General features: G+C 49.3%; 1 protein-coding gene across 1 annotated transcript; it reads left to right on the top strand.

Moving 5' to 3' along the window:
- Window positions 1-3,456: 3,456 nt before the first annotated feature.
- On the top strand, window positions 3,457-11,454 carry CETP (cholesteryl ester transfer protein). The gene is made up of 16 exons (XM_032195948.1): window positions 3,457-3,613; window positions 4,384-4,504; window positions 5,243-5,377; window positions 5,892-5,962; window positions 6,907-6,994; window positions 7,095-7,164; window positions 7,398-7,458; window positions 8,098-8,189; window positions 8,348-8,527; window positions 8,963-9,013; window positions 9,367-9,534; window positions 10,423-10,490; window positions 10,632-10,674; window positions 10,759-10,828; window positions 11,179-11,264; window positions 11,380-11,454. Exons 1-16 carry the CDS (start codon window positions 3,457-3,459, stop codon window positions 11,452-11,454), a joined length of 1,536 nt encoding a protein of 511 aa, XP_032051839.1.
- Window positions 11,455-12,292: the final 838 nt, after the last annotated feature.

The following is a 12,292-nucleotide window of genomic DNA, read 5'->3' as shown; positions in this document are numbered from 1 at the left end:
AGTTTGTCTTGGCTCACACTTCCAGCTGAATGAACCAGCTGCTGTTTTACATCTTCATGCTTGCAAGCACAACTGCAATGCGTGTTCAGATGTGGGCAAGCTTTGCAGTTCCTCAAAACCAGGCTGGTTGTGCAGGTGGTGACTGTCCACAGGGTGGCAAAGTGAGCAGCAGAATAAAACCAGCTTCCCTGGTGCTCAGCGACAAAGCCCGGAGTGTGGTGGCTCTGGAGACAAAGAGGATTGTCACCTGTGTGCCTGCAGCAGGTGGAGACATCCCAATGGCTGTGCAGTTCCCCATCAGTGTTACAACCTCCCGTTGCTTTTTGCCCAGGGATGTACCTCTCGCTGTTTGAGGCCAGTGGGATTTGAGGAGCTGGAGCTTAGAGCTGTGGGGCCAGCTGGAGGCCATCCTGTGGCCATTTCCCCACTGTCACAAGCATGCTGACTGCCCCTCATCACCTCATCCCAGCCTCTCTGGTCTGTACGAAGAGCTTCTGAAATGTTTGCTAGTCTGTCTGGTTGTTAAATGTTGTATAAAATAAGCCTGGTCTATAGCCAGGCTTACAAACTTGTGTTGTAAGCGAGGAGCTTGAAGTGAGCTGATGCTCTGCCTGCCAGGGAGGATTGAGCTAATGCTGGAGGATGATGCCTCCAGGCATGTCTTGTGATTGCTTCTTGACATGTTGCAGAGAAACCACACGGATTTCTTATATTAGCACTGAAACTTGTGTCTGATGCCTTTTTCAGCCTATGTTTGGCAGGGCAGAGTCAGTGCTGAGAGACAGCTGGCTGCTCTTGCAGCCTTCAACCCAGCTGTCCTCAGCCTTGGCTACCTGGGTGCCAGCGTTTGCTTTATGGAGATCTTTGTGCTGGCAGGAGAAAGTAGGTGGACTTTGCTACAATTTCATGGAAGGCATTCAAGTCTTCATGGTTCAGAAAGTATTAAAGGTTGTTTACCTCCCAGGTGATGGTTTATCTCAATTCACAAATGGGTTTGTGGTTTTATTTCCTGTGTAATGTTCAAGCCTGTTGTGGTACCAATTTGACTAAATTTTTGAAGCTGAATCTCTCCAACCAAAGACTCCTGCTGCCGGGGACTGACCACAACCCTGGATAATGCAAAAGATGCACAACCACAGCCTCCAAGGGCTGGTGCTGGACACTTTTTGTCCTTTACCTACCCGGTGCTGGATCTGTGTCAGGCAGGAGCAGCTGGGCTTGTGCTTTCCCTTGGGGCCATCCTGGGGCTGAGCTGCTGGAGGAGTCCTGGAGGTGGTGCTGGAACCCGTCTTGCTGACAGCGCAGAGCGTGGCCAGGCTACCTGGAAGGCTATCTCAGGAAGCAGCTGCAGGGTAACACCGAGCATTCAGGTCAATGCAGTGTAAAGATTAACGGCACCACCACAAACCCCTGGATATTGCAGGGGGGGGAAAAACAACCCCAGCGTACAGCCCCCAGCCAGGTGGTGAGTGCACAGCTTCCAGAGAAAACCTTAGGCAGCAAATACTTATCAAAAACATCTTCCACCGCTCCCTTTGCAAGCACTAGAGCGGCAGCTTGGGAGCTTAACCTTTCTTCGGGTTTTTAAACCTGCTCTGCCTGATGCTAGCACAGCGTGGCCTTGTGTAGAGGGCAGGCAGGCTGCTCTGTTCTCCCTGTGCTGGCCTCTGCTCTGGTTACTCCAGGGCAGTGATGCTCGTGGCACCGCCACAGGCAGCGTGCTTCTGCTGCTGTGGGTGGAAATTGGCTTTTCCCTTCCTGCTGGAGGTCAATGCCCAGCAGTAGCCCCCTGTCCTTGCCTGTCCTCGCTGCAGGAGCCATCGGTTAAGGAGGCTGCAAATGCCTCAGTTACCAGGACCAGCATCTTGGGGCTGGCTCCTTGCTCTTACACACCCTGGGCAGCAGCCCCTGTACCCAAACACCTGCTTTTTGCGGTTCCTTTTTGCTGGTAGCGGCTCCTGCCCTGGGTGGAGGGGTGGCTGTGAACTCCGGGGTGCTGCTCTGCTCTCATGGTGACTGCCTGCACGGCTCCTGCTGTAGGTGTGGAGCAGCAGGACCTTCCTCTGCCAAAAGCTCAGCCGAGGGTGCAGGCGGTGTGCTGCTGTCACCTCCGACAGCTGAAATCACCTCTGATGGTTTAAGTGTCTCAATGCTGAAGGAGTTTGCCACGGTGTGGCTGGAGGAACCCCCCTGTGCCAGCCTTGGCCGCTGTCCTGGTGTCCCCCAGAGCTGCTGTGGAGGCCGTGAGCTGAAGTACAGAAGCCAGAGCCACAGCAGGAGGAAAGTCTCTTGAATCAAAATGACACGTGAGCATGGGAGCTCACCTTGTGATGGGTCCGTGCCTGGTGCAGCTTTGGTTCCCTGTTCATAACACGGTGGTGGGGAGCCTGTCCCAGGCCGCTGTGCTCCTGGGCTGCTTGGTGACCGCGAGTGCCTCCGGCAGGGTACCCAAGGCCATTCACTTTCTCAACTCAGGAAGAAAACAAAGTGGCAGGGCGGGGGCCGCCGGACAGCAGGGCTCCCCGGAGGAAACGTGCTCACCCGCTGCGGGAGGACGAGGTGTCCGCCAGGGAGAGGAGGGAGGCCGGTGCCTCGCCTCGCCTCACCCAGGGGTGCTGACCGCTCCCAGCATCGCTGAGGTCTCGCCTTCCCTTTGCCATCCGTCCTGTGGGGAAGCTCATTTGTGGGAGTCTTACTGAGGAAACAACCAGGCTCTTTTTTTTTTGGCCCTGGATCTCATTTTGTGGTTGGCCCCAGCACCACAACGAGGTTCGGAGTCCGTGGTGTGCAGGGTGTGGGTGTGCGCAAGGAGCAGATTTGAATGTGGGTTTCTGAAGTTTCCTAAATAGCAGCTGAGGAGCCAGGTACAAGATTCATCCTTACCTGGAAGGCAGCAAACTAGAGGCAGTCCACAAATCCCTCTGAGGGGCAGAAAGCCTCAGCCCTGTGCTCACAGAGCGCTGCAGGGATGTGGTCTCAGCACAGCGTGCCTCGATTTCCCCACTGTGTGCCTAAAATCAGGGGGTGCCTGATGATACAGGCTGGTGTCTTTCCAAGAGCGCTTTGCTGAGACGTTGCTGCAGGAGTACAAAACGTGGAATGCTTCTGTGCCAAGAGCAAACGATGAACTGAGCGTGGGGCTGCTCCCTTGGCTTCATCCCACCCCAGCTCCGTACCCAGCCTTCCCCACCACCCCGATGCAGCGTCCCCCGAGCTCTGCAGTCTTGGCAGGAGAGCCACGTCCTGCAGCCCAAGCACCAGCTGCGGGAGGAAGGCAACGTGCGACTTGACGGGGGCTGAGGAAGCTATAGGCAGATTAGGAAATGTGTGATGAGTTTTGATAACCGGAGGAAGCAGGTCATGTCCTGCTTTGAACGAGCTCCGCTTGGAGGTATGAAAGCAGCCTTGGCCAGGCGAGAATCAGTCACTTCTCAGCGCTCTCTGCTCTGTCTGGGGATGCTCTGGGCTGGCAGGATGAGGCTGGGATCTTCTGGGATCTTCGTCGGGATCTTGCTAGTGCTCGTCCACACAGCAGCAGCCTGCGAGTTTGGGCCGGTCCCTGACAGAGCCACGGGGATCGTCTGCAGGATGACCAAACCCGCGGCGTTGCTGTGTAAGTGCCCGCCGTGCGGGACTGCGTTTTGCCCCTCCGTCAGAAGGTAGTGATGGCAGATCAGCCAGGTGAGGGGATTTCTCGCTTCCCTGGCTCTCGTGGAAACTGCTCTTCTGGCAAGGTGCTGCTACCTGCCTGGGAGGTAGGGATGGTGCCCAGGCTGGTGGGACGGAAGATCTGGAGCTAACCAGTGTTGGACATTTTGCCTCACGGGAATCTTGCCTCTTGGGGATCAGTCTGCAGAAGGGGAGAAGTGAGGTTTCACTGCTGTTTTTTTCTTTTTATTATTTTTCCCCCCTCTGTTTATTTGTTGTTGCTGTTTTTTCAAGGGCTTGGGGGCTTTGTGGGTGGGGGAAGAATTTCTGCAAAAGGTGGACTCAGCTCTATCCCATCCTCTCTGATGATAGTGCATGAATAAGAGCGGGTATTTCTGGAAGGAAAAATGCCTGCCCAAAACTCATCCCCTGGCTAAGATGTGTGCCTGAGGCTGGTACAGGCTGGATAATTTTAGGAAAATGGGCACAGAAAGTTCAGTCTCAGAAGCTTTTCTTTGGAGCCCCAGCAGCTGCCGGTAATCTCTGCAAGCAGCAACAGAGCAAAGCACAAGGGTAAAGTCAATGGCTGGTGCAGCACAAAGAGAAGAACAGCTTTGACCTTGCCAAAATCTGCCCCGATGGCACAGATGTGGCGTGTGCTTTAATCCCAGGTGCAGACCTGATTCTGCAGCTCGAAGGGACTGCACTTCAGCTATCTTTGCTCTTTTCTTCCACCGACAGTGAACCAGGAAACAGCACAGGTCATTCAAGCAGCCTTCAGGAATGCCAACTTCCCAAACATCACCGGGGAAAGGTCCGTGCGGCTCCTTGGCAAGGTGGCTTACGGGCTAAGCAAGTGAGTATTGCTGAGCCCCTGGGCTGGGGCACCACAGGCTGGTGGAGGGCAGGGAATGTTGGCCTGGGAAGGGAGCTTTGGTCCAGTAATTATGTGAGAAAGCAAAGACAGAGATGCACTTTCTTATCTAGGCCTTTCAGACAAGTCATTTGCACGTGAAGGTTTAGGCTGTTGGTGCGTTTTTTGAGAGCTTTTCCAGCTCCCTGGGAGGACAGTGAGGAAGCAGAGAAGAGCAGGTCTCTGAAAAGCAGGACAGGGAGTGCAGTCCCGGGGCTGTCCAGCTCTCAGGGCTGTTGTCAATAGGTGGTGCCAAGGGCTCGTCCTGTGCTGGAACACCCCTCAGCACAGGACCTGCTTTGTGACAAGGACAGCTGGGTTTCACCGTGTTACCAACAGGAAATGACAAATTTGGAAATGACAAATGCAATGATGCAAACACGGGGTAGATTTCCTGCTGTAACTGCTACTGAAAAAAAAAAGAGCACTACAATAAAATAGAGTTTTTTACAAAGCACGCAGCTGTGTGTTCCCAGCTTCAGGCGTTCAAGTGATCCCTAGATGTGTATGGAAGTGTGTGGCAAGTGAGGAGCCGTGCACCGAGGCTGAGCTCCCTAGTGCTTCCCAGAGCTGGCACAAATCCCACAGAAACCTCAGGAGCAAACCTGGTGCACCCAGTCATAAAAAGTGCCCACATGGAACAATTAATTTATGGTTTTTTTTTTTTTTGGTCATTTTTAGCATCCAGGTCAACGATTTGTCCATCGAGCAGAGTGAGGTGGAGCTCAAGGAGAACGATGCCATCGACATTGCCATTAAAAATGTGACGGCCGTCTTCAAGGGCACCCTGACCTACGGCTACGCTGGGGCCTGGTTGTAAGTACCTGGGGGCTGAGCACCGCAGCCCTGGATCCTGCCACTGCCCCCAGGCCAAGGCATAAGGTAGAGGGGCCGTGCTCCTCTGGCTCCCTTACAAAGGGAGCCTGAGCAAGGCAGTATTTTATACGCCAGCAGTGCTGCTTGCCCCCATTGCTCCTTTTCTCATGTCACTTTTTGCCTTTCTGTCCTCACCGTTGCCTCTTGCATGAGATGAAAAGGCTAAAATGTACCAGCTGACTTTTTTCCCTCCCCATCGTTGCTCTGTAAATGTCATCTGCGTGCAGTACAAATGGTTTTAATGTTCCTGTTCTCTTAAGTGGTGGCTTGCAATGGTTTAAAGCCAGATTATTTGAGGCAGGCTGCTGCGTGCCAGGGTTTTGCACACCGTGGTGCAAGGAACAATGTAAAAGGTGCTGTGAAAGAAACCTGCCCTGTGGCTAGAGTGCAGTCAGGAAAAGCTGCTCCCACACGCGTGTGCCATTGATGAATGTCCTCTTTTCTGCCCCTACAGTCTACAGCTTTTTCATTCAGTTGATTTTGAAATCGAGTCTTCCATCGACCTGCAGATAAACATTAAACTGAGTAAGTAACAGCTGGGGACCACGAGCCATAGGGACCTTTGCACAGTTGTTTCCACCCAAGCAGGCGCTGGCTCCATGCACCTCAGTGGGGACCAGGTGGCACCTGCCTCTGCCACCCTGCACACCGGGCTGGAGCCAAGCTGGCCCTCAAAATGTTCATAATCCTAACAGCCTGAGAGGAGGGAGCTGGTACAAACCATTTCAGCAAGGTAATGCTGGGATGCACCAGCAGAAAGTGAAGGACTGCCTGGCCTTCTGGAGTGCCTTCAGGATCAGCCGTTCATCTCCTGCAGTTCAGGATGACTTGGAAAATAAAACACATATTGGGATGTTTCAAATGAGTTTGCCAAATTATGGCTTTGTTGCGGGAGGCTTGCACATCTGTGCAGTCTGCTTTTTCAGCTGTCCCTAGGTCAGGCCCAAGGAGAGCTCGGGAATGAAGTGTTGTCTTTGGGAAGGTTGATAGTACAGGGCAATCCATACTCCTCCACCTCCCATAAGGAGTGAGAGGGATTTGGATTGCTACATGTGCATCAAAAAGTGTTCCCTGTCTCTGGTAAACTCCTGGGGAAAGCAGCATGAAGCCACACGTATTGCAACATATTTCAATTTCCAAACTTTTTTGCGATATGACTTAACCTGCCCCCTGCCCCCTGGTTGTGGGCAGCATGCAGCCGGCCAGGTCCTGCCGAGTGATGTTAGGACACAACCGAGTCCCCGACTGCAGGACTTGGCTGGACTCTAGGAGCTGTCAGCAGAAGCCTCCCTCTGTGTGCAAAGTATCCCCACCTGCCCCTGCTCTGCAGGGTCCCAGATCTTTTGGAAACCTCCAGCAGGAGGTGCAGGGAGCTCTGACAGCCCTCCTGCAGCTCCACGTCAGCGCTGTCTCGGCACTGTCCCAGGAGTATGTCAGCTGCCTCTCTTCTTTTTCCTTATCCCGTGCAGTGTGCCAGGAGGACCAGGTGGCTGCTGATGCTTCAGACTGCTACCTGTCATTCCACAAATTAACACTTCACCTCCAAGGAGACAAGGAGTGAGTCTGGTCCCCTCCAGAACAGGGCCTCGGGTGCTCAGCCACAGGTCCTGCTGCGGGACCCGGGGCTGTCCCTGACCACGCTCCCTGTCTCCCGCAGGCCGGGCTGGTTGAAGCAGCTCTTCACAGATTTCATCTCCTTCACTTTGAAGTTTGTTCTCAAGAGAGAGGTAATATGGAGGAAAGGTTGGTTTGTGCCACATGTTCCTCTGTTCATATATGCCTGCAAGATAACATCAACACGCTTAATGACAAATAAGAAAGGCAAAAAGGCTGTGCTGATGGTGCAGACCCTGCCTGCCAGCCCCCAGCTCTGCCTCACCTGTCCAGAGACCTCCTCCTGGCAAAGGTGCCCCTCCAAATCCACCTTCCCCCTCAGTTTTTCTTTTCTTTCCTCTTGTAGGTGTGCAATGAGATCAATTATCTTGCCCAGGTGCTGGCCAATTATGTCCATGACCTAGCAGGTAACTGTCCTTGTTTTTCTGCTTGCTTTCTTTATACGTAGCTCTTAATATCCGAGCCCCAGCAGGGCAGTAACCACATCCACCAAAAAAATATATTGAAAGTCTGTATGGGATGCCAACTCCCAGACAGCAGCAAAATAAACCTTGGCTATCTTATGCTATGATTTCCTACATCAGGTTGATGTTATGGGTGATTGCACTGGTCCAAAGAAATGTTTCAGTTCCTAATGTATTTCTCCTTCATTATTTAATGATGGCAGATGCAGGATAGCTGCAGGACTGATGTTAGTTCGAATAGGAACATGCTTTGGAAACCAGGGCTGAGATACTGCAGCATCTTTATCGACCTGCAGAAGATTTTTTGACAGTTCCTAGTCCCAAATGTCACAGAAAAGGGGCAAAGTATAAAACTGAGTAACTATCTCTGTGTCCCAGTGGCAAAACTAAACCACAGTGAGCAGTGGAAGGATCAGCACTAGCATTTAGAGGAGTGGGACCCCCATCCACCCATCCCATCCTTGTGCACATTCCTCTTATAACTCCCCAGCCACCTTCTGCAGCAAGCCCCGAAAGAAAATATTGCAAGTTCTGCTTACAGTGGTATTTCTGATGTGAGCATTTTGTGTTTTATTCTGGCAGCAAATTTTGTCCGGGATGAGGATATCGGACTTGATATTTCCCTTGCATCAGATCCTTTAATAAAAGCAAATTACCTCGAATCACACCACAAGGTAAAGTACCCCAGGCTGCTCAGACAGAAGGTTTTCTGCTCGTGGTGTTAGCTGGAGGGCTGGGAAGGGCTGGCTCCTCGCTGCAGGCAGTGCTTCTGTACTGCAGCCAAGGGTATCTGCAGCAGGGGCAGATACCTTCTCCTTGCTTTCTTTTAAAGGGCCTTGTCATGTACAAGAACTACTCTGATGTCTTCAGTGACTCTGTTTTCTCCCCATCACTGCTCTCCGAGTCCCGAATGCTCTACTTCTGGCTGTCCGAACACATCCTCAACTCCCTGGCTTCAGCAGCTTTCCTAGATGAACGCCTGGTGATGAACATCAGTGGGAAGAAGTTGCAGGTGACTTTCAGGGGTGGTTCCCTCCTTACCATTGCATAGCATTGTATTTTGGGGGGAGAGTAAAAATTCTCTGAACTTCAGGTTTTGGTGAGAGCCGATTTTTGTAGATTGAAATCCACAGTCAGTCACTACATGTGGACCTGATCAGAAACGGGTACCTTCTTAGCTGCAGGCTACCAGGTAGTGCTCTCCCTTAGAGTGATAACATCGGATGATAGAAAACTTCTCTTCTGAGTTGTAAAGTGACATGAATTTATGTAGGAGTACTGAGGTACAGAGGGGGTGAATTCAGGAGAAACCATTCCTCTGGACATGCTGCAAGCCACACATCCATGCTCTGCCCCATCCAGGCTGGGCTGGGGCTAACCATAACCTCCTCTTCCATTTTTTATTTTATTTTTTTTTTAACAACCTGTTTCTGGTTTGTTTCTGAAGGCACTGTTTGAAATTGAAGACACTGAAGTGCAGCAGAAGGCGGTGCAGTTGGTAACTTTTGATTCTATTCAGAGCATTTTGTCAAGCAAAAAACTTTTCAAATTGATTCATTTAAACTGTAACATCTCGTGTCCTTCCCACAACAATTTATGAGTCTTGGCTGATGGTGAAATGAGGGGTTGACAGAGAAGTTGTGCTTTTTGAGGATTTCTCCACCCTCCGTGTTGACAGAGCTTCACTGAAACCCATCTGAGTTGTTGGGCTTAGAACAAGTGGAGTGGGAGTTGGGAACCATAAAGCGCGTGTAGATGTGTTTTAGATGTGTAGATGTGTGGCAAGGTTTTACGAAATTGGGAAGCAGCATGGCAAAAACCTTACTCCTCTCTTGCTCTTTATTTGACCAGATTTTTCAAGGCACCTCCTATAATGATTCTGTGGCCAAGGTGTGGAGTCTCACCCATCCCGAAATCTCTCTCCAGCCTGAGGGGACAGTTGTGAAGTCCTTGGTAGCAGTGGAGATCAACATCTTTCCCCCAGGAGAAGAGTCCCTGATGGTTCTGTACATGGAGAAGGTCTGTCCTTGCTTCTCCTGACTGTGAAGACCTTTGGAAAAGCTCTGTCCTGAGTCTGCACCATGCTGGGTGCTTGGGGACAGCAACAACTAGGAACACTGGGCAGGGGCGGTGGGTAACCCATGGGAAGTGGAGAAGGCGTACCAATTTCTTTCAGCACAGCAGTCTCTTCCTGTGACATTTGGGGCTGGGAATGATGATAGTGACCCTGTTGGCTCAGCGTCTCTATTAGACCAGCCCACTGTTGGTATGCAAGGTGGTAAGTGCAGCACCAGAAAGCCCTGGTGTGTCCCTATTAAACACCACATCGGAAACTCCTTTAACTGTGGTATTTTAGGAGAGAATGAAAGCATGAAAGCACCATGGGAATGTATTTATTTTCTGAAGTCTCCTAGCTTCCCAGTTCTAGCTCTAGCCCCTGCCTAGAGGATGGTTGCCTCTGAAAGAGAAAATACAGCTGTGAAGGATGCAAAGCTTTTCCTCTGTGTGCCTGTGTGAAAGTTACTGGTTACACTGGTTTACCCCAAAGTGCTTTATACTGAATATAAGGCGGTAGCAAAAAAAAAAAAAAGCCAACATCCTTGCTGTAATTGTAACATGACAATAAGACAGCATGGCTTGTGCAGCCTTGTGATTATGGGCTGGTATGGGCACTAAACGCTGCACAAAAGCAAATCACTGTCTGAGGGTAGACCAGACTCTTTTTGAGGAGTTGTGGCATACAAATAGAGAAGGAAAACATAGACCCCCCCTGGTGATATCTGGAGGTGAAGCCAGAAGGATGATAAGCTCTGGTTTATAGCAAGTAAACCAGAATTTCCAGATAAGACCTCTCAGCTGCAAGGCAGGTGGAGCTACATCTAAACTTCACTGTTCATCTCTGTGCAGGAAATCACGGTCACTATACAAGCTGCCTATGCAGAAAAGAAACTCATTTTGCAGCCTTTGGATTCCAGGTCAGTACTGAGGTTTCCTGAGTGTTCCATTCCTCCTTTTAGCCCATGTCTGAAAGCAGCACAAAAATATTTCTGCAGCTCTTCTTGACCTTTTTTTTTTTTTTTTTTTTTTTTTTTTCCCATTTTTTACCTCCCCTTCAGGATAGAGTTTAAAGTTTTTAAATGGGCAGCTGATCCAAGTGAGGTAAGTCCTAAGCAAGTATTCTTTAGGACATTTGTTGCTAAACTACAACTTGATTTTTTTTTGTATCAATTTTATGACTTTCAGAATGATCAGTCCATAAGAAACTTCCTGCAGAAAATGATCTCAGTTGTCGGGATCCCAGAAGTGATTTCAAGTGAGTTTTCCCTTCAAGGAAGTGCCAATGTACTTTGTAAAGCATCTATCATCAGATCTTCTAAACCCATGTACTGCAAAAGTCCAGTAATAATCCTTACAGCCTGGGGTACTTGAGGAACATTTCACATCAATGGTGCAAGTTTCTGTTACATTCATGTGGGAAATAGGAAAAGTTTCACCTTTGTAAATGGGTGGGATACAGGAAAATCAGTTTTCCATGAGGCTGAAGGTCACGGGGCGTTGGGGCACAATTAACTTTTGGCAACAGACAGACAAGGTCACAGTACATAATGAGCAGCAAGCCAGGAGAGCTGTAACCGTAACTGGATGGTTGTACTGATTCCACAGGGATTGAACCAGCTTTGACCTCACTGATGAACAGCAAAGGGCTTCATTTATTTGAGATCAGAAATCCTGAGATCATCACAAGACAGGTAAGCAGAGTTCAGAAATACCTGGCTCTAACCCTTTGTGGGAGTGTGGTAGTAATAATATAATAGTCATATGTGTAATACTTGAATAATACTTTTTTCTCTCCCCTTTTTTTAGGGATACCTAATTGTACAACTTGACTTTAGCTTCCCAAATCATTTGCTGCTTGACTTTCTTCAGAAAGGATTTTAGAACTGGTCTCTTCTTGAAGGAGCGTAGGAAATTGTGTACAAACAGTGATTGCATGTGAAATGATTAAAAGACAAGCTGACTTAAATCAGCTTCTGCTGATTTTTTTTCTTTTCCCGAGAAATGCTCCAGTTTCTGTGCAGTTGTATATCCACTAAGCAAAGATCTTGAAGTCTGCACCTCCACACATGCTGCTGTTTAAGGATCCTTCAGGATCTTTAAAGGAGATTCTGAGGAGCTTACAAGTAAGAGTTGAATTCTTAAAGGCCATTGGCACTGGGTTAGCACTCAGAGAAGCCAGCAGAAACAGGCTTTACCAATCATTTGGTATCTCTTGTTACACTTTAGAAACCTAGCATCTTTTGTGCTGATTCTGTGTTTGTGTTTTTTTTTTTTTTTTTTTTTTTTTTTTTTTTTGGCTCAACTATGAGCCAAAGAGTTCATGATTTTGGCATACTTCAGCCATTCACATGACATTACCAAACTGTAAGCAAGCTCAGAAGCAGTGATATTACAAGACCTGGGTATAGCTGAAGACAGTGGAATGTGAATTTGGAGAGCAGTTTAATAAGAGATCTCATGTCCTGGCTACTTTCTTTACAGAGTTCAAAACATGGTGTAGAGTTCTGGGCAAATCATGTTCATGTTGTGGGGGTACTGGCCAAGCAAACTTAACAAAAGTAATAAAAACAGTAAGGAAGCCAAAGAGATTATAAGAGAAATTATAAGTATCTATTCAGACAGCAGGTTCCTGTTTCTTTCTACTATAATGCAATCTTTAAGCTGAAGTGGCTCAGTCATTTTCCTGTACTGATTCATGCTTCCTTTCTTTAAAATTCAT

Source organism: Aythya fuligula, chromosome 12 (assembly GCF_009819795.1).
Source record: "Aythya fuligula isolate bAytFul2 chromosome 12, bAytFul2.pri, whole genome shotgun sequence".
Lineage (NCBI taxonomy): Eukaryota > Metazoa > Chordata > Aves > Anseriformes > Anatidae > Aythya > Aythya fuligula.
The sequence above is the reverse complement of the archived record's forward strand: the minus strand, read 5'-3'. Positions and strand labels throughout refer to the sequence as shown.